Source organism: Bos taurus, chromosome 19 (genome assembly GCF_002263795.3).
Source record: "Bos taurus isolate L1 Dominette 01449 registration number 42190680 breed Hereford chromosome 19, ARS-UCD2.0, whole genome shotgun sequence".
NCBI lineage: Eukaryota > Metazoa > Chordata > Mammalia > Artiodactyla > Bovidae > Bos > Bos taurus.
Window position 1 is genome coordinate 36,562,836 of NC_037346.1, and position 27,858 is coordinate 36,590,693.

General features: G+C 50.0%; 1 protein-coding gene across 3 annotated transcripts in view; it reads right to left on the reverse strand.

The window, feature by feature from the left end:
• Positions 1-2,969: 2,969 nt before the first annotated feature.
• ITGA3 (integrin subunit alpha 3) overlaps positions 2,970-27,858 on the reverse strand; it is a 33,526-nt gene continuing 8,637 nt past the window's right edge. For 2 of the 3 annotated variants that reach the window (XM_024979862.2, NM_001302664.1), the window contains 25 exons: positions 27,688-27,815; positions 27,286-27,362; positions 25,328-25,577; positions 23,726-23,812; positions 23,149-23,356; positions 22,487-22,683; positions 20,024-20,112; positions 19,762-19,898; positions 19,512-19,598; positions 15,891-15,958; positions 15,681-15,817; positions 14,956-15,105; positions 14,763-14,860; positions 14,195-14,342; positions 13,863-13,931; positions 13,212-13,291; positions 13,029-13,106; positions 12,429-12,531; positions 12,139-12,321; positions 11,884-12,006; positions 11,122-11,235; positions 10,105-10,203; positions 5,574-5,699; positions 5,097-5,237; positions 2,970-4,347 (listed from right to left, as the gene is read on the reverse strand). In XM_024979862.2, the coding sequence (XP_024835630.1) occupies positions 5,127-5,237; positions 5,574-5,699; positions 10,105-10,203; positions 11,122-11,235; positions 11,884-12,006; positions 12,139-12,321; positions 12,429-12,531; positions 13,029-13,106; positions 13,212-13,291; positions 13,863-13,931; positions 14,195-14,342; positions 14,763-14,860; positions 14,956-15,105; positions 15,681-15,817; positions 15,891-15,958; positions 19,512-19,598; positions 19,762-19,898; positions 20,024-20,112; positions 22,487-22,683; positions 23,149-23,356; positions 23,726-23,812; positions 25,328-25,577; positions 27,286-27,362; positions 27,688-27,815 (2,947 nt within the window). In that variant the 3' untranslated portion in view covers positions 2,970-4,347; positions 5,097-5,126. The remainder of the gene's footprint in view (positions 4,348-5,096; positions 5,238-5,573; positions 5,700-10,104; positions 10,204-11,121; positions 11,236-11,883; positions 12,007-12,138; positions 12,322-12,428; positions 12,532-13,028; positions 13,107-13,211; positions 13,292-13,862; positions 13,932-14,194; positions 14,343-14,762; positions 14,861-14,955; positions 15,106-15,680; positions 15,818-15,890; positions 15,959-19,511; positions 19,599-19,761; positions 19,899-20,023; positions 20,113-22,486; positions 22,684-23,148; positions 23,357-23,725; positions 23,813-25,327; positions 25,578-27,285; positions 27,363-27,687; positions 27,816-27,858) is intronic. The other variant, XM_059877872.1, reaches the window with a different exon arrangement.

Genomic DNA, 27,858 nt, shown 5'->3' on the forward strand with positions numbered 1-27,858 from the left:
TGTCTCAGCCCAGAACTGATCCCCTTCCCTCCGGCTGACAACTCATTGGCCAGGCTGGGTTATGGGCTCCCTCCGAAGGTTCCTCAGGCCTCCTGATCTAGCACTATTTTAGCTCTTAACACACTGCATGGTAATCATCTGCCGACTCATCTGTCTCCCCAGCTAGGCTTTAAGCTCTGTGAGGGTGGGCCTGTGTTGGTCTTATTCACTGCTTTGTCTCCAGCACCAGACACAGCACATTGAAGGGAAAAGAAGGTGAAATAAGAAGTTGGAGTCACTGGGAAGACATGCCACAGAGATATCTAAGACCACCAAAATCCACCCAGCTAGCAATTAGATCCGGAGAAGGCAATGCAACCCACTCCAGTACTCTTGCCTGGAAAATCCCATGGACGGGGGAGCCTGATGGGCTGCAGTTCATGGGGTCGCAGAGTCAAACATGACTGAGCGACTTCCGTTTCACTTTTCACTTTCATGCATTGGAGAAGGAAATGGCAATCCATTCCAATGTTCTTGCCTGGAGAATCCCAGGGACGGGGGAGCCTGGTGGGCTGCCGTCTATGGGGTCGCACAGAGTCGGACACGACTGATGTGACTTAGCAGCAGCAGCAATTAGATCATTGACGATATTGGTGAAGGCAGTCTTCAAGTTGCCCAGAAGAAAATATTAAATCCTATACGTAAAAAAGCTGAGCCCTGTGGCTGGCACACAGTAAATAATAAATAGCAACTATTACTACTACTGTAAAAATTCAAGTAACAAGGAAAAGGCCGTAACCTCTGAGGCTACATGTAAAAGAGAGATTTCCCATGATCTTCCCCTTAGAGCTGGACTTCCTAATGCGGGCTCTGAGCTTGGATCAGATTCCTCCTGCAGAAACTGCTGCAGAGTGGTAATGGGAGTGGCGTGGAGTGGTGTATCAATCAAGCTAGGTTAGGCGATGGGAAGAAACAAAGCCCGCAAATCCCCAAATCTCCCACTGTATGTACAACTTGGGTTGGTGGGGCGTTCTCAGGGGCTCAGACTGACAGAAGCTTTACTTCAACACAGGCATCCACAGCATCAGAGCCAGGAGCAGCAGAACTGAGAGAGTCTCACCCAGCAGTTAACTGTCTCAGCCCAGAACTGATCCCCTTCCCTCTGGCTGACAACTCATTGGCCAGAATGGCATCATCCAACCAGGAGGACCTAGGAAGTGCAATACAGCCCTGTGCCCAGGAGAGGGAGAATCATCTGATGGGTTGTTTTGTTTTGTTTTTTAACTGATACAAGAGCCAAGACACTTCTTTTAAAGTGTTTGGAGGTACTGCAGCTCCAAGGAACTCAATGAACTTGACATAATACAGGGTTCTTTTCTATAAAGTGGGCATTGCTGGATCTCTTTCATGAAAGTGTAGCTGAAACAGTCCTGAAAATGTCTACTTACTTTCGCAAGTGTGTGTGAGACAGATGGTATGTTTTCATCCAAACAAGTGCTCACAGGAGATGGGGGCTGGGCCTGTGCACTGGTCAGAGCAATATATAGATCCCACTTCATTCTTCAGTGGCAGCCAAGGACTGGACCGAGCTGGACTGAACTCTCATCAACTTGAGCTGGGCTTTGACGACCTACATGTGTGTTTTTTCTGACCTAGAGAATAACCCAGATTTGGAGAACAAACTGAGGTCTCTGGTTACTGGTCCTGGAAGTTGTGGGTAGGGGCTGGGATTTTCTTGGAGGAACTAGACATTTCACTGTCAATCATTGACAAATCCCAGCAGAGAAAGTGAGGCAGTGGGCTCTCATAGAGAGGGTAGAGGGCAGACAGCTGCCACAGGGGGGCTGTCTGAGGCAGCTGAAGCTGAATTGAAGATCTGCCTCTAGGCTTTTCTGAGTAGTAATTTCCAGCTTTCTTGTCAAAAGGGCTTCCCTGGTGACTCAGATGGTAAAGAGTCTGCCTGCAATGCAGGAGACCCAGGTTCAATCCCTGGGTTGGGAAGATCTCTTGGAGAACGAAGTGGCAACCCACTCCGGTATTCTTGCCTGGGAAATTCCATGGACAAAGGAGCCTCACGGGCTACAGTCCAAGGGGTCGCAGAGTTGGACATGACTAAGCAACTAATACTTCTTGTCAAAGGTCCTTGGGAACAGTTAACAGAAGGACTTGTGACACGATTTAGGACACAGAAGTCACAGGGTAAGCAGCCTTGCTCCATCCCCCACGTCTGAGGCTTGGTTTTGGCACTAGCAGAGGCTGGGACACGCGTGTCCACGCACCATTCAGGGTGCACGAGCACAGTCCACAGCCTTAGCACAGAGGAGGCAGCAGAGCGCTTGACCCAACTCTGTGCCTGTGAGCTCAGCTCAGAAGTGTGTCTGGAAGAGCTGCTGCAGGCCAGGGCTCCTGGTTCTCCCTCCCAGAGCTAGGGAGTGTATACTAGAACTTTTCAGTTTTTCCACCCTTGGGTCACTGGTTCACCATCTGATCTACTCGTCATGGTATCTAGGGCTGGTTGTGGGGAAACTGAGGCAGTAACCAGGTTCTTATCTGAAGGTAGCCACCGGATGAGGGCTCTCAGCTCTCCAGCTGTGCACACAGCCTCACTCTATCATTACCCAGAACTACCTGCTTCTACAGCAGAGTAGCTTCCTGCCTCTTCCAGACCCTGCACGCTACCACCTCTACTCCTACTCCTTCCCCAGGCTGGCCCAGTGTCCACCAAGAAGCTGGTTTGGATTCCATACAGTTTACTCAGGGCTTTTCCTCATCTGATGTTCTGAATCTCAGTTATGGGACGGTGACCATCCCTGAAGTCTGGGGCACCCCTGAGAACAGGAGCTGTTATCTCTGCCATAGCGCTTTACCCTCCCAACCTCTCAGAGCCCTGCGCCTGGCTCTGTCCACCTGGGGATCAGCTAGGTATCATGATCCATCAGACTGAATGGTGTTGGTAAGACGTAGGGGTAGATGGAGGCAGATGCAGTGTGTACAAACAGGGGGCTGTTTACTGGTTGCTGTGAGAAGCCTATATACAAAGAAGGCACAAGGAGGGGGAGGGAGCTCCCCTGCTACAGTACCATGAAAGGGGGGAGGGGGTGAGGAGGGGACCTGCCAACAGCCCGGGGTCAGGAGAGGTTTTTCTGGAAATAGCTCAACTTCTAGAATGGGCCACAGGTGAGAAGGCAAAGCTAAACTGGCTCCAAAAGCCAAAGAGAGCCAAGAGCTCCACTTCTAGGTCTCCAACCCATGGTCAGTGAGGGCAGAGTGGGGTCTGGCCGACGGGGCATGATGGGGCTTCCTTCCTGTTGTACATTCAGGTGTCGCTCCCTCTGTGATCGCGTGGAGATCCCTCCAGGCCTTCAAGGTCAGGATGGTGATGTGGGTGAGAAGTGGTATCTGCTCTGTATCCGTCCATCATCTCCTTGGCCCAGGACCGGTCCCCACTCTGTTGAGAATTCCATTATGCTCCCAGAGTGGTCCCAGCACAGCATGTCCTGGCTGCCTAGCAGCATGTCCATCTCTGTTTCCTCAGGCTGCATTTCCTACTAGTGCGCGGAATGGCCATGGCTGAGTTCAGAGGTTTTCCCAGCAATTCGTGAAAGAAAGCCCCCCTGGGGACCTTTTTTCTAGTTCATTCCGCTCTTGGTCTGAGCACGCCAGGTCCTATGAACACCTCCTTGAGCGACCTCAGGCAGGCTCCCCACTCTCTGCCAGGGGTGCTGAGAGTTGCACTGGGGGTCTGTGGGCTGCTCCTTGTAGGTAGTTTTCATCTCGAGGTCAGGGTCAATCCAGTGCCTATGGCTCATGATGGGTCCAGTGTGAATACAGGAAGGGTCCCCGCATTGGGGGCCTCTTCCTCCTGGCTCTGGCAGAAGGCCTCTGGCTTGGTTTTGGCACTTAGAGGCTGGGACACGCATGGCCGTGCACTATTTGGGTGCGCAAGCACAGTCCACAGCAGTTGGACCCCCACGCGCTCATGTGTGTCCAGGGCACAGGGCTGCAGTGCTCAGCAATGCACGGGCCACGGCCCCAGCCTTCCCTCAGGGAGGAGGCCATGGCCACATAGCACGTGCGTGCACTTGAAAGGTGTGTGTGCCCGAGCCTGCTGGTGCCAGCCAAAGGCAGCGTCCCCTGTGGTCTGGCGGGGCATAACTTATGATAAATAGTAGAAGGGGACGCTGGGGGAGCAGGGTGTGATCAGGGAGGATGTCAGTAGTACTGGCCCCGAGTCTGCCAGCTGGTCACCCAGTGCTTCTTGGTGGGCAGGGTGCTCCCTGGAGGTGGGTAGCGCTCCTCCTCCCGGATCCTCACCGCGTGGTACTTGGGCATGATCCGGTAATAGTGGGTCCGCTTAAAGAAGTCACACTGGAGGAGGAGGAGAAGAGGGAGGCCCTCAGAAGCCAGCATTTACACCAGCGGGAAGATATGCCCAGTCCCTTCCTTCCTCACCAAGAGGTCCTCAGAGCCAGGACCCCTACCCAAACACAATGCCATCTCCCTGCCCTGAGACAAAGAGGACAAGGTTCCCCACCCCAGACCCCAGAGGAAGGAGGAGCTGAGGAAGGCAGAGAGGAGAGGGAGAGGCAGATGGAGTCAGAGGGGCAGTCGCCTAGACTGCAGATGGAATGGCTAGGGGGGGTGGGGATCTACAGTGACCACAAGGTCGGGAGGGGTCCGTTTGTCAGCCCAAGAGGGTCCCAAGAGGAAAAGTGCTGGTTCCCAGGAAGAAGGGCTCTACTAGTCCCCTCCTTCTCTGGAGGTGGGGATGGAAGTATGGAATCACTCTGAAGTCTGTCTTGTGGCCTACAAACATGGGGCCTAGCCTTGACCCTTTCCAATCCCCAGAAAGCATAAGGGGCACAGGGAGGGTTTACGGCTCCCTCTTGAGGTCCCAAGTCCCTGAAGGACTCAGTGGGGAGGCTGGTGAGAGCAGACACCCCAGGCTCTCCCAGGATGGGGAGGGGAGACTGACAGAGTGATCTAGTCTTTGGAGGTGGTGCTGGGGACAGAGTGAAGTGCAGAGAGGGCCCATAAAGGAAGAGGAACAGAAAGGAGAGAGTCAGAGGCCCCAGCCAGCTGGGGGCTTGGGGAAAGGGGCCCGGAGGCCGCGTTACCCAGCTGGGCCGGGGTGGGGGCTGCCCCCCTCAGTAGTCTTCCGTCAGCCTCTCCGTCTCTGACGGCTGGCTCTTCATCTCCGCCTTCTGCCTCTTAGCTTCATACAGGGCGCGAGTGCGGGCTCGCTTGAAGAAGCCGCACTGCGGAGGGGAGGAGGTGGGGAGGGGCCATCAGGGGGAGCTGGGGGGTTCTTGCCAGCAGCACTCATGAACTCGGGCTTAGGGCTGGGGAGCCTGGATGCCTGGTTCCCAGCCCCAGCTTGGTGATGTGGCAGGAGCCGGAGCTCCTGGTTCCCCTTTCCGGCTTGCAAGTCCCCCCATTAACCCAGGACTGGGAGCTGGAGAGAGAGTGGGGAGGACTTGGGTGATGGGTGGGGTGAGATGGAAGTGAGGAATGAGATGAAGGGAGAGTTGGTGAGGGTCTGCTGGCAGGCGGTCCCAGAGTGGGAGTCCCAGTGGCGGGCTGGGTGTTCTAACCTTCCACAGCAAGAGGATGATCAGCCCCAGCAGCAGCAGCCCGGCACTCACAGCCACAAGCACCAGCCACAGCTCAATCTCAGCCGGCAGCTCCTCCACCAAGTCAGAGTCAATGTCCACGGAAAACTGGAAGGGGTGAGAAGGGGCTCAGCCACGTGTCCACCCCCTTAGGCCCTGAGCTCATCCTTCCTGTTTCGGCTGGACCCAGAACCCTGCTGTTTGATTTACTGCCTGTAGGGGGCACACAGGGACTGGAAAAGCCCCCTGCCAGCCCATTGACAGGAGCAGATTCCTCTATCCTCCCCTTTCTCCTAGAGGCAGACACCAAGATCTCAGAGTCTGGTTTGTGAGCCACACATCCGGGCTTGGGTACCAGCTCCATCCTTCACAAGCTGTGGGACCTTGGACAAGTAATTTCACCTCTCTGAATCTCCATTTCATGCTCTCTGTTAAGAGGATTGTAATGCCTACCTAATAGTATAGTAGATGGCCAAAAGTATGGGTTCTGGAGCCAGACTACCTCAGTTCAAGTCCTAACTATGTTATTCACTAGCTGTGTGACCTTGGGCAAGTCACTTAACCTTTCTGTTCAGCTGTGAAATAGGGTATATGCTAATAATATCTGTATCATAGGTTGCTGCAAGGGTTCGTTTCCAAGGCAAACCATTCAGTATCACAGTAATCCAAGTCTATGCCCCAACCAATAACGCTGAAGAAGCTGAAGTTGAACAGTTCTATGAAGACGTACAAGACCTTTTAGAGCTAACAACCAAAAAAGATGTCCTTTTCATTACAGGGGACTGGAATGCAAAAGTAGGAAGTCAAGAAACACCTGGGGTAACAGGCGAATTTGGCCTTGGAATACAGAATGAAGCAGGGCAAAGACGAATAGAGTTTTGCCAAGAAAATGCACTGGTCATAACAAACACCCTCTTCCAACAACACAAGAGAAGACTCTACACTTGGACATCACCAGATGGTCAACACCGAAATCAGACTGATTTTATTCTTTGCAGCCAAAGATGGAGAAGCTCTATACAGTCAACAAAAACAAGACCAGGAGCTGACTGTGGCTCAGATCACGAACTCCTTATTGCCAAATTCAGACTTAAATTGAAGAAAGTAGGGAAAACCACTAGACCATTCAGGCATGACCTAAATCAAATCCCCTATGATTATACAGTGGAAGTGAGAAATAGATTTAAGGGCCTAGATCTGATAGATAGAGTGCCTGATGAACTACGGAATGAGGTTCGTGACACTGTATAGGAGACAGGGATCAAGACCATCCCCATGGAAAAGAAATGCAAAAAAGCAAAATGGCTGTCTGGGGAGGCCTTACAAATAGCTGTGAAAAGAAGAGAAGCAAAAAGCAAAGGAGAAAAGGAAAGATACAAGCATCTGAATGCAGAGTTCCAAAGAATAGCAAGAAGAGATAAGAAAGCCTTCCTCAGCGATCAATGCAAAGAAATAGAGGAAAACAACACAATGGGAAAGACTAGAGATCTCTTCAAGAAAATTAGAGATACCAAGGGAACATTTCATGCAAAGATGGGCTCGATAAAGGACAGAAATGGTATGGACCTAACAGAAGCAGAAGATATTAAGAAGAGGTGGCAAGAAAACACAGAAGAACGGTACAAAAAAGATCTTCATGACCCAGATAATCACAATGGTGTGATCACTGACCTAGAGCCAGTCATCCTGGAATGTGAAGTCAAGTGGGCCTTAGAAAGCATCACTACGAACAAAGCTAGTGGAGGTGATGGAATTCCAGTTAAGCTATTTCAAATCCTGAAAGATGATGCTGTGAAAGTGCTGCACTCAATATGCCAGCAAATCTGGAAAACTCAGCAGTGGCCACAGGACTGGAAAAGGTCCATTTTCATTCCAATCCCAAAGAAAGGCAATGCCAAAGAATGCTCAAACTACTGCACAATTGCACTCATCTCACACGCTAGTAAAGTAATGCTCAAAATTCTCCAAGCCAGGCTTCAGCAATATGTGAACCGTGAACTTCCTGATGTTCAAGCTGGTTTTAGAAAAGGCAGAGGAACCAGAGATCAAATTACCAACATCCGCTGGATCATGGAAAAAGCAATAGAGTTCCAGAAAAACATCTATTTCTGCTTTATTGACTATGCCAAAGCCTTTGACTGTGTGGATCACAACAAACTGTGGAAAATTCTGAAAGAGATGGGAATACCAGACCACCTGACCTGCCTCTTGAGAAATCTGTATGCAGGTCAGGAAGCAACAGTTAGAACTGGACATGGAACAACAGACTGGTTCCAAATAGGAAAAAGAGTACGTCAAGGCTGTATATTGTCACCCTGCTTATTTAACTTCTATGCAGACTACATCATGAGAAACGCTGGACTGGAAGAAACACAAGCTGGAATCAAGACTGCCGGGAGAAATATCAATAACCTCAGATATGCAGATGACACCACCCTTATGGCAGAAAGTGAAGAGGAACTAAAAAACCTCTTGATGAAAGTGAAAGAGGAGAGTGAAAAAGTTGGCTTAAAGCTCAACATTCAGAAAACAAAGATCATGGCTTCTGGTCCCATCACTATGGGAAATAGATGGGGAAACAGTGGAAACAGTGTCAGACTTTATTTTTGGGGGCTCCAAAATCACTGCAGATGGTGACTGCAGCCATGAAATTAAAAGATGCTTACTCCTTGGAAGGAAAGTTATGACCAACCTAGATAGCATATTCAAAAGCAGAGACATTACTTTGCCAACAAAGGTCCGTCTAGTCAAGGCTATGGTTTTTCCTGTGGTCATGTATGGATGTGAGAGTTGGACTGTGAAGAAGGCTGATCCCCGAAGAATTGATGCTTTTGAACTGTGGTGTTGGAGAAGACTCTTGAGAGTCCCTTGGACTGCAAGGAGATCCAACCAGTCCATTCTGAAGGAGATCAGCCCTGGGATTTCTTTGGAAGGAATGATGCTAAAGCTGAAACTCCAGTACTTCGGCCACCTCACGCGAAGTGTTGACTCACTGGAAAAGACTGATGCTGGGAGGGATTGGGGGCAGGAGGAAAAGGGGATGACAGAGGATGAGATGGCTGGATGGCATCACCGACTCGATGGACATGAGTCTGAGTGAACTCCGGGAGTTGGTGATGGACAGGGAGGCCTGGTGCGCTGCGATTCATGGGGTTGCAAAGAGTTGGACATGACTGAGTGACTGAACTGAACTGAACTGAATCTCTTCTGACGACTGCACATCATTGTAGGAAATGTGCCAGAATTTATTGAACCAATCTCATAGTGAAAGACATTTAGATTGTTTCCAATTTTCTGCCATTATAAATAATGCTTTAAAATATCCCCATATATTTATGCTTGCAAATTTGTCCTATTAGCTCCTTGATATATTATCATACACAAGATCAAAGGAAATATACAATTAAAAATTTAATAGATATTGACAAATTCATCTTTAAAAAGAATCCATCAATTTATATTCCAATCAATTGCATTTCCTTCTACCTTATCAGAACAAGACAGCATTCTTCTTTTTAATATTTTCTCATATGATATGAAAAAAATCTTACTGCTGTTATATTTCACCATACATACAATGCCTATGTATGCCACCCTTTCTCTTTACATATTAAAAATATGTCTATCAATATTTTGTTATATATGCTATAAACTTTTAAAAAAGCAATAAGTCTTTGGCCCTCTTAGTTTCTTTACCATCTCTTTTGCTGTATACAGATTTAAAATTTCAGAGTTGGATTTTTCAAAATTTTTTTGTGATTTCTGGGTTTAATAAAATAACTCCCTCTCCCCATAATTAAAGATTATTATTAAATTATTTCCTGAATTTTCTTCTGGTATATTAGGTTTTATTTCCTACATTTAAATATATTTAATCTAACTCAAATGTGTTTTTGTTTATGGTGTGAGGCAGGGGTTTTTCTTTACTTTCCAAATATGTTCTCCCAATACTACTTAATCATCTATAGTTTTCTCCTTATTAAAATGCTATCTGTACAATATTAGTAAATTCTATTCTGTTCCATTGATCTTCCTGGCCCTTCCTCTGCTACCTTAACTTATTTTAGGAAATGTATGATAATGTATTTAATCAACCCATCATTCACCTCCTATACATATCCTTTCTAACCTTTTCATAACAAATTATAGCCATTTTGTGGTATTTATTTCCATATATATCTTAGAATCAAGTTTGGGAACTTCTTTTCAGGTTTTCACAGAAATGCAACATCTTTACATGCAGATCAAATGAGCCCAAGTAGAGGTTCTCAACCCTGGCTGCACAGTAGAATCTTTGGGGGTACTTTTAAACATACCAATACTGGGGTCCCACCTCCACAGACTCAGATTTTATCACTTAGGGGTGTAGTCCAGACACTAGCAGTCCTCCAGGGGATTCCAATGTGCTAAGACTGAAACCAAATAGCTAAAGTATGTGGAAGTGCTCTGAAAAGATGCCCTGCACTCCCATGCCCTGGCCAGGTTCTGCTGTCTCCTTAACGTGCTCACTCACCCGGACTGTCTTATTCTCCATGTTGATGGTGGGGACGCCGGTTCGGAGGAACAGGGTGGCCCAGCTGGCTACCCTGACTCGGTCAAAGTCTCTGTAATCCTGGAAGGGGGAACGATGAGTCAAAAGCAGCAGATGAAGTCCCTCTGAACCTCCTTCCTGACCAGCCCCCGGGACACTCTCCCTCCACAGAGCATCTTTAAGCAGCACTCCAAAGGACCTGACACCGGGCCTCTCCTCTACACACAAATGCACATCATTCATTCATCTCTGTGTCAGGTCCTGTGCTGGATGCTGGGGACAGCAGAGACAGTGAAGGCCACAGTCTAGGTCTGGCCTGCAGGCTAAATCTGGCCCAAGAGCTGCTTTTGTAAATAAAGTATTTCTGGCACACAGACTCGCCCATTCACCAGTGTATTGTCTGCAGTAGCTTCATGGTACAATGCAGAATTGAGTACCTACAACAGAAAGCTCGTGGCTCACAGAGCTGAAAAGAGATGTTTAACCTAGTCATTCACAGAAAATGTTTGGTCTAGGTCGGCTGGCACTGCAACCCAGAGCAGAGTGTGTTAAGTGGCATGTGTGGCTTCAGAGAAAGTTCTGTGAGTGTCTAGAGGGGAGAGATCACTGTCAGCTAAAAAATCAGAAAAGATCTTGCTGGTGGTCTCTGAGGGAGACTGTGAAGGCTGAACAGGAGTTTACATGCAGAGGTAACAGATGGGAGCTGGCATCCAGGGGAAAGGAGCAGCATGGGCTAACGCAGAGGTGAGAAAGTAATGGATACACAACAGAATAAAGGACACGGGAGATGTTATTTTATGGAGACAAAATGATGTCATGTCCACACATGGATGCACAGACTAACTCTGACAGGGCACACAGTAACAGGTGCATAACCCAGCATGCATCCATCTCCATGCAGTCACCGACAACACTCAGGTACACACGTGTAGTCTGGCCTCACCCTCTCCCTGTTGCTCTCCCAGCCCGGGGTGGGTGGCAGTTGAGACCGGCACTGACCTCGATGAAGGTGCTGTTCCACACTCGTGCCTGGATGGTCACGTTGGTGATGACAGGGGCATCAGGAATGGGGCACTCCAGCCACACACAGTGGGTGTGGTCACTGCCACAGCTCTGAGATAGGCAGGGAACACAGACCCAGAGAGTCTGGGTCTCTAGATTCTCCAGACTTTGCTCCAGGCTTTGTCCCAACTATGGTTGAAACTGAAGGGGCCTGTCCTCATCCCTTCACTCAAGCACATTCCCCGCCAACCCTGCATTTTTGTGTTTAAGGTACATTCTTTGGACCACACATACATATATGCCAGCGACATGGAGAACAGGAAATCTGGTCCCTGTTCATGTACACAGCGCCCAGTCCTGAACACCACCTTCCCACACTGGGCTTCCTCCGGCTACTCCTCCCTCTCCACCCAGCTAGGCTTCAAGTTGCTGCACAGGCCTGCTCCCCACTCCCTTCCGACAGAGGGCGCCCTGCACCCTGTCTTCATCTTGTGTCTCCCCATCCCTAGTTCTAATATCCAAAGCTTTGAACAGCTATATCACCCCAACAGGTTGGGGTTCCTGGGAATAGAATCAGTGTCTGTGCTTTTGGTTCACCGTATTGACTGCTCCCCAAAACAAGGCAAGGGCCACATTACCACATCAGACTGGGGTCTCCTGGAGAGTACCAGCTATCTCTCTTGCTTCGTATGTCTCGAGGTGCCCACTCACCCTATGATGGGTGGGCATACTCCCCCCAGCCCTGCCCTGGCCACTCACCAATTGGATCTCAGACTTGGCCTTTTTGGCAGCAGCCAGAGTGACAGGCGGGGGGCCTTGGCCTCCTCCTGGGTCCAGTTGTCGCCGCCTGCGCTGTGGAGATGGCGGCCCGTCCCCAGGAACCTGAAGAGGGTAGAGGCGATTTACTGGTGGAAGGAGCAGAGGTGAGGAGAGGAGGAAAGGGCAGGGAGAGGAAAATGTTGGCCTTTCTGCCCTGCAGCTAGCAAAGGAAATGGGCCACAAGTGAATGCTTACAGAGAGAGTGAGATTGAGAGGGTTGATAAGGTCTCCAGGCGGCTGGCAGTGCCAGGATCCATTGCCATGGACAGTGATCTCCGTGGGGTACAGCAGCCACTTGCCATTGCTGACTTCATAGGGCCACTCCAGCCCCAGGACCAGGGTCCCCAGGGCTGCCAGCCCTTCACCCATTGGGCCCACCTGTGAGGACAAGGGATGTCACTGCTACTTTCTCCTGGGAAACCACCTCTGTCTCACCAACCCCCAATCCTCACACTCTCTGACCCTGGACCCAGAGGTCCCTTTACCTGGAACTCGTACTTGAGAGGGCTTCCCACATCCTCCACAGTTTTCATGCCAGACTCACCCATCACTGTCCCCCCAAAGAAGCTTTGTAGCCGGTGATTCACCCTGGGGGTGAGAAAGACGCTGGAGTGATAGGGGACAGTAGGGGCCCTTGCAGGGGGTGGGTACCAAGGTTAACTACAGCTCCTCTGACATCAAGCAGACCTGAGACAAACCCCAGCTCTAGCATTTACTGCGGTACAGCCTTGAGCAAATAATTTATCCTCTCTAGCCTCAGTTTCTTCAACTGTAAAGTAAGGTTAATCTCTTAAGTGGGGTCACTGTGTCATGGGGCCATTGTGAGAAGACAATGAGATGATGTATATAAAATCATTAGCACAATGGGCTCTCATGAAATGGTAGGGCCACACCAACACCTTCGCCCCAGAGTTGCTGATTCCTCCACAGCTAGCTGCTCTGCAAGGAGAACAATAACAGTAACAATCATGACAGTGATGTTGAGGATACCAGGCCAAGAAAGGTGTGTCAGAGGAGCTTGAGAGACACCTTAGGGAAGGGAGGCCCAGGCTCCTCAGCAGGCTGAGGTTCAGGGCGGTACCCACATGCTGAGTGAGGCCTGGAGTGTGTAGTCCACCAGCAGAGGCAGGGTCATGGGCCGTAGGTCATCCTGGTGACTTGACCTGAGGAAGGAATACAGAGGGTAGGGGAGGACTATGTCAGCTGAGGCTGGGGGGCACCCAGGATACCTCAACCCCCATATAGACTGGCTTCCTGAGGTCACTCACGTGGAGAGCTGCAGCTGCGCCTGGAGTTCCCTTGTGTGTAGGGTCACTCCAATGACCTCGAAAGCAATGAGCAGCTCCATCTGCCATAAGGGCAAGAGAGGTTGTTTGAGGTCAGGCAGGGGTGATGCCATGGGGAAGAGAGGGGCTGAGTGCTGTGCTGGGGAGTTGGCTCCCTGGTCTCCATCTCCCACCTGTCTCCACTCTTCCACCTTCCTAGCCTTATCTGCCTCCCTCTTCCCATTCTTTTCTGTTAGTAATAGCTCATGTAGCTCAATACTTCTGAGCTACACGACCTTGAGCAATCACTCAAGCTTGCTAAGCCTATGTTTCCTTTCTGTAAATCAGCACCAACTTCCTCAGAAGGTTGTGAGAAATACATAAAAGAATTGGGCTCAGGGCCTGGCATGCAGCAGGTGCTCAGCAAAATCAGTTTCCTCGCCTCCACCTGCTCTAGCTTTGTGCATAGCTCCGTAGTGGCTCCATTTTTCTGTCTCTGGGTCTCTCCCCACCCCCTACTGCATCCCTCCTCCCCAGCTCTAGCTCTTTGATTCAAGGAAGCCTGGGAACCAGGCAGGCAGAGGGAGGATAAGGAATTCATCAGAGGAGGAGCCTTGGACCCACAGCCCTGGGAGAGTACAGTCAGGCACTTACCCTCTGGTTCCGTTTAAAGGGGTTCCCCAGCTCACAAACGATGGTCTCATTGGCTTGGCAGGCTCCAGGCTGAAGAAAGAAGACAAATCAGATCTAGGTGGTCAGACTAAGGCTTGTCCCACTCCTCTCCTGTGGCAGAGGGCCCGAAGCCCTCGAGGCTTGAGAAGTGGGTTCCCCTAGCAACAGAGACGCTGCAGGCACCTGAGGAAGCCCAGCCCAGAGGACTAGGGTTGGGGGGGGGGGACACGTGGCAAATGACCACACAGGTACATGACATGTAGGAAGGATGCATTGGGTCGTGGTTGGGCTCTGAGGAGGCAGAGGGCACTCACGGGGCGCACTGAGGACAGCAGCAGGGTGGGAGGCACTTCCAGGGTGAGGAGCGCCTCGTGGGCATCTTCCCCAGCCCGCTTCCGGCTTGGGGTGTTGGTCACGTTGATGCTCAGGAGCAGTTTTCGGAGGTCTCTCCTGTACTGGAGCCTAAGAGGGGAGGAGCAGGCCCAGACTGAGCCCAAAGCCCCGCCCCAATCTGTTATGCTCCGCCCCTCAGAAGAAAGCCCCTTTTCTGGCCAAGGAAGGCCAATCTTATGCTGCTGCTAAGTCGCTTCAGTCATGTCCGACTCTGTGCGACCCCATAGACGGCAGCCCACCAGGCTCCACCGTCCCTGGGATTCTCCAGGCAAGAATACTGGAGTGGGTTGCCATTTCCTTCTCCAGCCAATCTTATAGTTCTTGGCTAATTAAGGTCCCTCCTCTCTGACTTGCCTCTCTGTGAGACCCCACCCCTTAGGTCTCAACAGTTCTCTCCACTCCTTCCGACCAATAGGGCCCCGCCCCTCAATTCCTGATAGCCAGTGAAGTCCGGCCCACCTTGGCCAATCAGCCCTGCCCAGAGCGCACCTGCTCAGCCGCTGCCCCAGCTCAGACACGAAGGCCGCCCGCATCTGTAAATTGCTGTCGCACCTGTTGTCCTGCCCGCATTCCTTCTGGAACTGTACCTGGGGGTGGTGGGAGTTGTGAAGGGCCCACCATCATCCATAGCTCTCCAGGACCGTGCCCTTCCGGCCCTGGCCCCGGCCCCGGCCCTACCCACCTCCGTGTGGTTCTCCAGAGCCTGCGCTTGGTTGAGGACCGGGTAGGCATCCAGGGACCCAAGCCCCAGTTGGGGACGATCAGGCAACCGCAAAGGTAACGAGTAGTTCATGGAGATGGTGATGGGTCGGAGTTTGTCGCGGACGTTGTCCTGGGAAAGGAAGGTAAACTGAACCCAGCTCTGTACTGCCCTCCAAACCAAGTTGTATCCTCATACAAACCTAAGCCCCTAGGGAGGAGCTGCGCCCCTCTCCCTCAACCCTAAAAAACCCCTGTAAGACTGAATCCCCTCTGGTCTGCTCACCAAATTGACCCGCTTCGGTAAGATGTGGCTCCTCCTCTCCAGAGACTCCTCTGGAGGAAGATTGACTCTCCCTTCATTCCTGGGGTCCCCAAGTTGAGTTTTCCCTTTTCACTCTGATGTCCCAGAGAAAGCCTGCGCTTGTCCTTGCTTCTGGATGCCTTTTCTCCAGAGACAAGCTAAAAATCTCACATACTTCTCTTTGGCCCCCATCCCTGCTCCAAAGGTCTCTGTTCTCTACCATGGGCTGGATGCTGTGCGCTGTAGCCTCCACTTACCTATGACCTTCCAGGCCAATCCACCACCTTTGTCTCTGGAGAGAACTCATGCCCTCACCCTTGACCTCGGGGACTCTCCTGGGCCCATGGAGTTACCTCCTCCTGGGACCATGGAGTCAATGTACTGCCCCTCACCCCCTCCCTCACCATCAGGAGCAGCTCCAGTGTCTGGCAGCGCATCTCAGGCATGGAGAAGAAGCCGTGGAAGACAGCTGACTGGCTGCGTGCAAAGTGGAGTCGGGGTGGGCGGCGGTCCCGGTCAGCCTCCAGCGTGTAGGCCAGGGCTGTGGGTGTACAGGCTGGTCAGCAAGTGACCAGGTGAGCGTGCCCCCCCTCGCCCTGCAGCCCAGCACTCACTGATGTTCCGCCTGTAGTTGGGGTTGCCTGCACTCTGGTTGTAAGCAAAGCACAGCTCCACCTGCACACTGTTGAGGGTGGGGGACATACAGGAGGGTCAGGTCACGGTGGAACCCAGATACCCAGGTCCCAGCTCTCACCCGCTTTACTGGGCAAGAGGAAACAGGGTCTTTGGGGGAAAGACAGAGACAAAACTGAGGAGTCCACAGAGCTGGGCTGGGGTGTCCCTGGTCTCTTCAGGCCATAGAAAACAAGCTTAGAGGGCACCAATGGGGAAACTGAGGTCCTGAGACTAAAGGAGTTGCCTGAAGCCAGGTGTTGGCCCAGCCTAGTCTTGGGCAGGATCCCCAGTCCAGATCTCTTTCCCCACCACCCACTGCTTCCCTACTCCATCTCCCTCAGCTTTCTGATCCATTATCCTCATTCACTAATAGACCTTGGGGTCATCACTGTCATTATTGTAACCATCTTAGCAACTATGTTTTTTTTGAGCACTTAGGATTTACAGAGCACAAAATGCAAACAAGCAAAATGGCTGTCTGGGGAGGCCTTACAAATAGATGTGAAAAGAAGAGAAGCGAAAAGCAAAGGAGCAAAGGAAAGACATAAGCATCTGAATGCAGAGTTCCAAAGAATAGCAAGAAGAGATAAGAAAGCCTTCCTCAGCGATCAATGCAAAGAAATAGAGGAAAACAACACAATGGGAAAGACTAGAGATCTCTTCAAGAAAATTAGAGATACCAAAGGAACATTTCATGCAAAGATGGGCTCGATAAAGGACAGAAATGGTATGGACCTAACAGAAGCAGAAGATATTAAGAAGAGGTGGCAAGAAAACACAGAAGAACGGTACAAAAAAGATCTTCATGACCCAGATAATCACAATGGTGTGATCACTGACCTAGAGCCAGTCATCCTGGAATATGAAGTCAAGTGGGCCTTAGAAAGCATCACTACGAACAAAGCTAGTGGAGGTGATGGAATTCCAGTTGAGCTATTCAAATCCTGAAAGATGATGCTGTGAAAGTGCTGCACTCAATATGCCAGCAAATCTGGAAAACTCAGCAGTGGCCACAGGACTGGAAAAGGTCCATTTTCATTCCAATCCCAAAGAAAGGCAATGCCAAAGAATGCTCAAACTACTGCACAATTGTACTCATCTCACATGCGAGTAAAGTAATGCTCAAAATTCTCCAAGCCAGGCTTCAGCAATATGTGAACCGTGAACTTCCTGATGTTCAAGCTGGTTTTAGAAAAGGCAGAGGAACCAGAGATCAAATTGCCAACATTCGCTGGATCATGGAAAAAGCAATAGAGTTCCAGAAAAACATCTATTTCTGCTTTATTGACTATGTCAAAGCCTTTGACTGTGTGGATCACAACAAACTGTGGAAAATTCTGAAAGAGATGGGAATACCAGACCACCTGACCTGCCTCTTGAGAAATCTGTATGCAGGTCAGGAAGCAACAGTTAGAACTGGACATGGAACAACAGACTGGTTCCAAATAGGAAAAAGAGTACGTCAAGGCTGTATACTGTCACCCTGCTTATTTAACTTCTATGCAGACTACATCATGAGAAACACTGGACTGGAAGAAACACAAGCTGGAATCAAGACTGCCGGGAGAAATATCAATAACCTCAGATATGCAGATGACACCACCCTTATGGCAGAAAGTGAAGAGGAACTAAAAAGCCTCTTGATGAAAGTGAAAGTGGAGAGTGAAAAAGTTGGCTTAAAGTTCAACATGCAGAAAACGAAGATCATGGCATCCGGTCCCATCACTTCATGGGAAATAGACGGGGAAACAGTGGAAACAGTGTCAGACTTTATTTTTTTGGGCTCCAAAATCACTGCAGATGGTGACTGCAGCCATGAAATTAAAAGATGCTTACTCCTTGGAAGGAAAGTTATGACCAACCTAGATAGCATATTCAAAAGCAGAGACATTACTTTGCCAACAAAGGTCCATCTAGTCAAGGCTATGGTTTTTCCTGTGGTCATGTATGGATGTGAGAGTTGGACTGTGAAGAAGGCTGATCCCCGAAGAATTGATGATTTTGAACTGTGGTGTTGGAGAAGACTCTTGAGAGTCCCTTGGACTGCAAGGAGATCCAAGCAGTCCATTCTGAAGGAGATCAGCCCTGGGATTTCTTTGGAAGGAATGATGCTAAAGCTGAAACTCCAGTACTTTGGCCACCTCATGTGAAGTGTTGACTCATTGGAAAAGACTGATGCTGGGAGGGATTGGGGGCAGGAGGAGAAGGGGACGACAGAGGATGAGATGGCTGGATGGCATCACTGATTCGATGGACGTGAGTCTGAGTGAACTCCGGGTTTTGGTGATGGACAGGGAGGCCTGGTGTGCTGCGATTCATGGGGTCACAAAGAGTCGGACACGACTGAGCGACTGAACTGAACTGAACTGATGCTAAGGGCTTCCCTGGTGGCTCAGAGGTTAAAGCATCTGCAATGAGGGAGACCTGGGTTCGATCCCTGGTCGGGAAGATCCCCTGGAGAAGGAAATGGCAACCCACTCCAGTATTCTTGCCTGGAGAATCCCATGGACGGAGGAGCCTGGTGGGCTACAGTCCACGGGGTCGCAAAGAGTCAGACATGACTGAGTGACTTCACTTTCACTTTATGCTAAGGGCTTTTTGTACATTATCTCATTTGATTATCACAACCACCCTGTAAATTGATTATATATATATATATATATATTTTTTTTTTTATGAGGTAGGGAAGAGCTGGTTTTTAATCAGTATTTGTGATTTTATTTGACTTTTTAAAACACATTTCTCAAGGCCATTCCTAGATCCCTCTAGGAGTTCTTGGTCCCTGGGTTAAGAACTCTAGCTATTAAATCCATTCTATTTTAAATCCTAGTTGAAATCTATCAAAATCTAATTTCCGATATTCTGCTCATATCACCTTGGTTCTATACGTCTCAGCTTTTTCCTCTGTGTGTAATGGTTACTATGGCAACAGTTAAAAATAAATTTTATGTCATACAACACCCAACTAGGCTCTGATGCCATCTCTCCTGCCCCCAAACCCAGCCACACATCCTACCTTCCTTTTTATTTTTCCTCCATTTAGTAAGCAAAAATGAGGAGTGAGCAGATTACATTGTATATATCCTGTATGAAATGCCATAATGGTCTTTTTCCAATCAGAAAGGAGTTTGCCAAGCTTTACTGACAACACTGTAAGTTTCTCTCTCACTCTCTTGATTATATATTTTAAAAAAAAATTTTTACTGGAGTATAGTTGCTTTACAGTGTTGTGTTAGTTTCTGTGAATTGGATATTAATATTGCTACTCCCTAGAGCCCATCCCTCCCATTGCAGTGGGCAAGGCTGGAATCTGAACCAAGCAGACCAGAGCTCCAACCACCATGCCCTACCTGCCCCCCTACCCCCACAGTTCACCCATTAGCAAGGAATTTTGCTCTTTAATGAGGTTGAGTGGGGAGCGCAATGCTTTCCCAAGCATCAACTCTTTAATGGTGGGGTATCAGGAGTTGCCAGGGAAGGGTTTTGAAAGCCAGGGTCCCTCCTGGGCTTCCCAAACATCAGGAGGAATGAATGGGCAGACTGGGGCCAGAGGGTCTCACCAGGAGGTGGCCGTGCAGAATGCAGGGTCCAGTATGGATGGCTTGGCTACCAAGGTCTTATGGAGGATGTTGATGACAGGCCGGGCCCTGCATAGAAAAACCAGACATCAGTGCCTCAGGCCCACCCCAGGCCAGGCCAGGGTCAGGGCTCAGGCTTGTATGGACCTGATTCTGAAGGTGGACAGAGCTGGGGCTCCATGCAGGCAGGGACGGAAGAGAGAGGTCCCCATCCACCGTTGCCCTGGCTCACCTCAGCAGCACGATGCGGTCTGACAGGCTCCCCACCAGCAGGTCTGGGTAGAAGTTCTCATCCACGTCCATCTGCCCACTCAGGGAGTAGCCAAAGGTGGCCAAGCCAGGCAGTCCCAGCTGCTCTCCATGGATTACCTGGGGGCAGGGGGAGACGGTGGGGACAGGCTCTGGGGAAGGTTCTACAGAGTGGGGCCCATGGGGAATAGGCAGGAGTGCGTGAGGAAAAGGAAGAAGGTGCCTCTGTCCCTGGCCATCTGTACCTGCTGGGGCTGTCTGAGGAGCCCCCTGGAGCTGCCATGGTAGATGTACACTTTGCCCAAGCCCTCGAATGGGGCTCCCACAGCAATGTCTGGGAAAGAGAGATAGTTCAGGGTCACCCTGGGTACTATGGGCCCCATGGTTTTCCAGTCCTATGCTCCAGGCCACAGAGCCCAGCATGGCATGACCTCCCTGTCAAGCAGTGCTCAGAGCATCAGGGAACAGAGTTCTGTAACTTAGGATTAAAACTGGGACCATTAGGCACCCAATTGCCTCCTTTTATATATGGGAAATTAGGCCCAGGAGAGGGAAGTGACTTACCAAAGTCACATAGCAAGTTAATGTCTCTGGCAGGTCTAGACCCCAGATTCCTGACCACTGGCTATTTGTTTTCCCTTATTACTGTGCCTTCCTTCTCCCCTGTCAACCGCCCTTCCAGACACCTGGTTCTTCTCATGACATTTAAGAGCAGGGTCACAAAAGCAGGTGTTCCCCATTTGTGACTTTGCCAGATAGTTCTCAAACACTCATCTCATCCAGTCCTCACAAGAGTGCTGGCAGTAGGTAATACTGTCCCCACTTCACAGATGAGGAAATAGGCTCAGAAAACTTAAAGTCGGACAGCTAATAAGTAGAGAAGAGGCTGTTTGAGCCTATGTCTAACAGTGGGGGCTGGGATTTTCATCACAACACTATAACTTTTCTTGTTAAATTCTAACCATTATTTCCACAAAATAACTCCAAGATGTTTTGTCTTCTTAAACTTTCTAGTTTGCTGCTTTTGATCTGATATGGCCTAGGTAATTAGAAAGTCAAGCTTGTAGGAAAAGTAGGCAAAGGAAGAATAAGTAGATCTTGAGTGACAACTGGGCAACTCTTCGATCAGTAAGTGCTTGGGCTTCATTAACTGAACTTTCTAGCACCTATTTTGGCTCTTGAGAGGTTCCTCTGCCTTCCTTTTGGTTTTCAGATATATTCTGGGAAATTGAGGTTGTCAGAGAAATGACTTCCAGATAAGCCAGGTGCTCCCATGGCAATCAGGCTAAACCCCTTGATTTATCCCTCTCCTTGACATGCAAGGTCTGATTGGTCTCCAAGTCCAGCAGAATAGTAATTGGCATCCCCTATATCCAGAACTTCTACCATGTCCCTGTGCTTAACATCCACACCTGGTATACTATATATATATATTTTTTTTTTTTTTCTTTTTTTGGCTGCATCGGGTCTTAGTTGCAGAATGCAGGTTCTCTAGTTGTGACATGTGGGCTTAGTTGCCCCTCAGCATGATCTTAGTTCTCCGACCAGGGACTGAATCCATGTTCCCTGCATTGCAAGACGGATTCTTAACCACTGGACCACCGGGGAAGTTCCACACCTGATATAGTAATGCTATGCTATGCTATGCTAACTTGCTTCAGTCGTGTCCGACCCTGTGCGACCCCATAGACGGCAGCCCACCAGGCTCCCCCGTCCCTGGGATTCTCCAGGCAAGAACACTGGAGTGGGTTGCCATTTCTTTCTCCAGTGCATGAAAGTGAAAAGTGAAAGTGAAGTCACTCAGTCGTGTCTGACTCCTAGTGACCCCATGGACTGCAGCCTACCAGGCTCCTCCATCCATGGGATTTTCCAGGCAAGAGTACTGGAGTGGGGTGCCATTGCCTTCTCCGATATTCTTTTTTAAATTTTTAATTGGAGGATGAAAGTGAAAGTGAAGTCGCTCAGTTGTGTCTGACTCTTTGCGACCCCATGGACTGTAGCCTACCAGGCTCCTCAGTCCACGGAATTTTCCAGGCAAGAGTACTGGAGTGGGTTGCAATTTCCTTCTCCAGGGGATCTTCCCAACCCAGGGATTGAACCCGGGTCTCCCCCATTGCAGGCAGATGCTTTACCATCTGAGCCACCAGGATAATTGCTTTTTAATATTGTATTGGTCTCTACCGTACATCAACATGAATCAGCCATAGGTAATACTATATTCTTGATCTTAACATCCCTAGCCTTGCTCCCCACCTCCATCCAGCCCACATCTCCCTCCAGAATCATCTCTCAGGGTACCAAGCTATCATGTCACACCTCTGCCCTCAAATCTTTCCGGACACCCCTCTACCGTAACCCAAGCATAAGGCCCTAGCTTTGCTGCCTGGTTTTCAGTGTGTCCACCCCATCCCCACACTACCTCTCCAGCCACATCTCTGATGTGAACACCTCACATCAGCCAAATGGACCACACTCACATTTTGCCCCTTCTGTTCCCACCACTGTGTACACTCAGCCTGGCCTTTGATGCCCAATGGTATGTCCACTGTTCCAGGAGGTCTACTGAGCTCACCCCTGGGGGCTCCCTCTGCACTGCTGTGAGCTCCCCAGACCTGGGCCCGAGTCTGTCTCCTTTTTGGGCCCTATCAAGCCTGGTATGCAGTTGGCTCTCAGTCAGCGGGTGCTGGGCCGGGAGTGCTGGCTCATACCCTGGAATCCGTCTTGGTTGACGTCACCAATGCTTGCCACAGAGAAGCCGAAGGCGGAGCGACTGGGGCCATGAAGAAGGAGGGAGGGGTGGTCTGGGAAGGAGGTGCCTGCCTGGTTCATGAAGATATAAATCGCACCCCCTACTTCCTCTTTCCGCTCAAAGTAATAGGGGGCACCCACCAGGAGGTCCTGCCACCTGCAAAGGAAAGAAGGAGGGGAGATGGAACACGCAGCATAACTGTTATTTAGCAGACACAACTGCGCCAGGCAGGGCACACAACTCTACAAGTGATGCCTCTGGCCATAGGTTGTGGGAAGGACATGGAAGGGTCATTGTGACCAATCTAATAGAAAACACAGGTTGTGGAAAAGCCATGTACAGACAGATCACACCCAAACAGCTCATATCCACTAGGGCCATACAAATGACAGGCACAGTCAGTGAGACGCAGGCTTCACGAAATTGACATGCAAACCCATAAAGTCCAAATCCCATAAAGTCTGATTGCAAATCAACATGCAGAACTGATTTGTAAATCCCTGCAAACAACATGCAAAAAAAAACACACAGTTGCAAACCTCTATTTCTCTGCCCTCACTTGTGCAAGCCCACCCCCTCATCATTCTCCCTGGCCCCAGAGAAATGTCCCTGGATTCTTACCCATCATTGTTCAGGTCTGCCAGGGCAATGGCACTGCCAAAATAGGCTCCCACCTGCGTGCCCTCCAGCACCTGCCTCCTCCGCAAGTCTCCACCTGCTTCCTGGCTCAGCAAAAAGACAGCGCCCACATGTTGGTGCCGCGGGGCACCTGTCACAATGGTGATGTTTGTGGGGTGCAAGATGGCACTGCCCACCTGCATCGTGTAGCCTGGGATGGGGGGAAGGTGGTCAATTGAGACTCCAGTAAGGTTGGTCCCCTTGTACTCTGGTCATCTCCCAGGATCCCCCATTATCTTCTATTCCTCTATTCTAAGTTGGGCAAGAAAGTGGACCTTGGATACCCAGCCCCAAGTCCTGACCGTACGCTGACCATGAACTCCATGAGGGTTTTGACTCTGCCTCTGGGTGGAGTATACAGCTGGTGCTCAGTAAGTGTGTGCTAGCTGAACTGAATGCTACTGGTCTCAGTGCAGTCTGGCCTCTCTACTCCACAGACACTGAAGGGGAGAGGACCAGTGTGCCAGGGACTGAGCCCCCTTTCTCCTCCCCACCAAAGGGCCACTACAACTGGGCTCACCAATATAGAGGTTTCCTTGGTCCTCTGGGTCCTTGTAACTATATTCAGACAAATCCCAGTCCTTCCGCTGAATCATGTAGCTGTTTCCTTCACAAAGATTTGAGGAGGGGGTATAAGTCACCACTCCTTTTCTCCACTATGTCCAGCCCCCCCTCCAGATAAGGATAATAATAACCCCTTTTACCTGTGAGTACTTTGCCATTTGAAAATCACTTACTCTTTATTTTAACAATTCTGAGCTAGCATGATGACCCCATTTTGCAGATGAGAGAAGTGAGGCTCAGGGATGGAGGCTCAGGGATGTCCAGTCATGGCTGGAATCCAGTCATCTGGGTACCGGCATACTATCAATAGATGACATTTCTCCCACCCTAGTCAACGAAGCCAGACTCACACCATTATCTTCTCCTAATCCTGTCCCCAGACTCGGGCTACCTACTTTCCCCTGCCTCCCAGGCTGCTGCTGGAGAGTACCTTGGCCCTGCCAAGGAGTGGGAGATAAGACTAGCAGAGTGAGCAGAGGCCTCAGCCTCAGGTGAGCCCAGAGCTGTGACTATGCCCTGGGCAACCTGTTGGTCAAGAGGACAAAACAAATAAATCACTGGGATGTAACATGCCACATAAGAAATATAGTCAATAATAATGTAATCACTTTGAAGGGTGACAGATGGTTTCTTGGCTTATAGGGGTGATCATTTTACAATGTACTTAAATGCTGATCACCATGTTATACACCTGAAACTAACATAATATTGTACATCAACTATACTGCAATTAAAAAAAAAAAAAAGAACAAGATTCTGGCCTCCCTCTGCTTGTTGATTCTGCAACAGTAGGTGCAGTAAGGGAAAAGAGGTCACTGTTGCTACAGCCTGTGGTGGAGAGAGGCAGGTGGACGGTGTGTGAGCCGTCAGATGCCTGAAAGTCAGTATGTGGTGTGGCAGAATCAAGCATGAGTTTTGATACAAGAAAATACTCTGCAGCCCTCTCAAAAGATTGCCTTGTATGCACTGACATGAAAACATGCCCCAAATTTATTGATACATGAAGAGGAAGTAGCAGAACAATACATTTAAAATGATTTTCTGTGTGGGTATGTGTGTTTCTTAAGATACCTATATATTCTAAAACAGGTCTGGAAGGACCCACAAGACACTTAGCAGTATACACTGGGAAATGGGACGAGGGAGATGCGGGAGAAGAAGGGCGCTCTTCCTGTTTATTTTACTGTGCCATTTAGTAGTTGTACCAGGGATGTGTTTTATTTTTTAATAAGTTTTTAAATGGTTAACCTGGCATCAGAGGGACCTACATTCCAATACACATTTCAGGACTTACTACTGGCCTTGGGCAATTTATTTTACTTCTCCAAGGCTCAGTTTTCTGTAAAATGGGTATAATAATACTTGCATTTTAAGATTAATTAAGATAATAGGTGGACCTCTGGTACCTAGAAAGCGCTTTAAAATAGCAGAGGTGGTTGCTGATGTTGGCAAGGGCATGCTCTCCTCTGCCCTCTTGTGTGGAAGCTCTGGCAGGCTGCCTCAGGGCCTAACAGGGGTGGTGGTCTCTGCTCTTCTTCCCTTCCCCCACAATCCCCACCTTTCCAGTTGTAGGCACCAGGAGCGCCAAAGTACACGGTGTTTTGGGTGAAGCCGCCGCTGGTGCCCAGCTGGCACATGCCTGTCTCCAGGTAGTCAGTGTTGCTGTTGCACATCTCGTTGTGGTAGGTCTGCCAGTCATCCCTGGCGTCCAGCTCCAGGTCGTTGCCTCTCACATAGCACTTGCCCACCATGCGCCGCTGGTCCTCTGACCCGGACCACAGCACCTGGGTGTAGCGGTGGGCACAGACCTGGGGACCCCCCCAACACACACAGCTAAGCCCACAGTGGGGACTCAGGAACGGAGTCTCCACGGCCCCGTGCACCTCTACTTTTGCAGGAGAGGAGTGGAAAGAGGTCTCCTGGCTTTTCTCTCTTCCCATAGAAATGCCTGGACCCGCATTGCCTTTCCAGAATTCCAAAACCTGCTCTGAGGGTTAGAAACACTTTTTGGAAGACCAGAAGGTACTGGATTTTGAGAGTGGCTTAGAGATCTCGGCAAAATAAAAAGGGAAAGGATGAGGGGATGTGGGGCTCAGGTTCTTGGGTCTAAAAGGAGCCAGACACAGAGCAGGTTAGGAAGTTGCTTCTCTGTTGTCCCCTGATGATCCTGCCCTCTTAATAAACGGATCAATATTAGAATAACAACCACCACCACCGCAGCAGTAGCTAATACTTACTGAGTGCTTACTTACTTAGTAAGTATATACCAGACACAAGTCTGAGCTTTTTGCATATTAATTCTCTTAAGCCTCCTACCAGCTCTATGGGCTAGGGATAATTACTTCCTCATTTTAGATAAGGACACTGAGGCACAGAGAAATAAGCAACCTCACATCCAGAGAGAGGCAGGGGATATTCAATCCAAGGCTGTCGGGCTCCGGGGTCAAGCTCTTAAGCACCAGACTGTGCTGCCTCTCTCAAAGCTTCTCCCGGCACATGAGAGGTGCTCCATTAAAGTTTATTGGGCAAATCAATAATAGGGTATTTGTAAAACAGCCAGGGGCCAGATGAAACCCAGAACCAGACCTAGCTCTTGCTGCCGAGTCACTGGGAAGTTTCTAGTGTTGGCAAGCAGGACATGCTCACTAAAAACGAACTGAATGAATGGATGGGCAAGTAGAAGGCTGTGGAAGGACCCAAGGTCTAGACTGACTTAGGCGGAGCTCTGGACCCACCATCCGTATAAGAGACTAGAAACGGTGTTTCAGTGAGCTGGTCAAACCCGGAGCTTACAACAGTGTTCAAAGGTGACAGAAATCACAACAGTGATGACTATGGGGGTGACAAGTGACTGAAAAGGAGTGTACTGTCCGAAGTGATGTAAGTATGCTATTTCTTTAATGGGTGTTGATTACTTGGGTTTATAATTTGCCAAAACTCAACTGAAACTTAAAATCTGTACATTCACTGTATGTAAATGTTACATGAATTTAAAAATGAAAAATAACTTGTCTATCTGGGACTCAAAAATTGAGATCCCAGGGGCCAGCACTGATGAATGCAGGCTGGAGGTGACAAGTGACAGCAGGGAGTGGCCCCCAACCCAAGCCGGATGAGCTGGGGCAGAAGGGCTGTGCTTCTTCCGTCAGCTGGCCTCCCCGGAAGGAGTGCGGCCAGGCCACATTGCCTGAGGCTCTCTCTGCCCTTTCCATCTCGTAGTCCCTTCAACTCATTCCCACAAAGGGTGAGCACCGCCCCCACCCCGGGGTGGGGGGAATGGGTGATTCAGAAAGGACCCAGGCTGGCCCTTGGGAGAGCGCCAGACACCCTCCCCATCCCCCTGCCACAGTGCAGGATGAAGGGACACACATGTCCATGGAGACATACAGCTGCAGAAATCGACATTTGCAAGCTCATGCACCAAGGTCCCTTCTCCTGCTCTCTGCTTCCCTCTGCAGCTCCCGGGAGATGAAAGGAGACGTCTGGAGGGGGATCCGACGGCGAGCCCCGACTTACCAGGACTCTGCCTGCAGGACCCTGGCTGGCCACAGTCACGCCGAGCCACATGTCCTCAATGATGTGGTTAGGGTTACCTGTGGGCATGAGAGGGCTCATGAGCTAGGGCACCTCATCCCATCCTCTAGGCATCGAGAGCCTCCAGAGGGCAGGAGTTGGTCCCTCCCAAATCTCCCACTCCAACAGGGCTGCCCTCCCTCCCTACCTTCCCCAGCCCATCACAGTCTGAGCTCCACAAATCCCATCTGGTCCCACTCTCCCCTAGGGCTCCATCTTCCCAGCTGGACAAGAAAGCACTTGAAACTGCCCAGCTGAGCCTTCTGTCTCTTCTAGTCATTCTCTCTGTGCTGCCTCCTCCATCAGGCTCCTGACCCAGCACCAGTTCCTAAGCCCTCTTCTCACTTTTCTCCTTGATGTCCATCCGCTCACAGTCATTCTTGTGGGCAGTGAGTGGGCACAGGTACACAGCACCAGTCCGGTTGGTATAGCCATCAGGCACAGCGAGGTCCCGGGGGGCGCCAGCCAGGAGCCTGGGGGCAAGAAGGTAGTAGACTCAGGCTCATACTCGCCAAA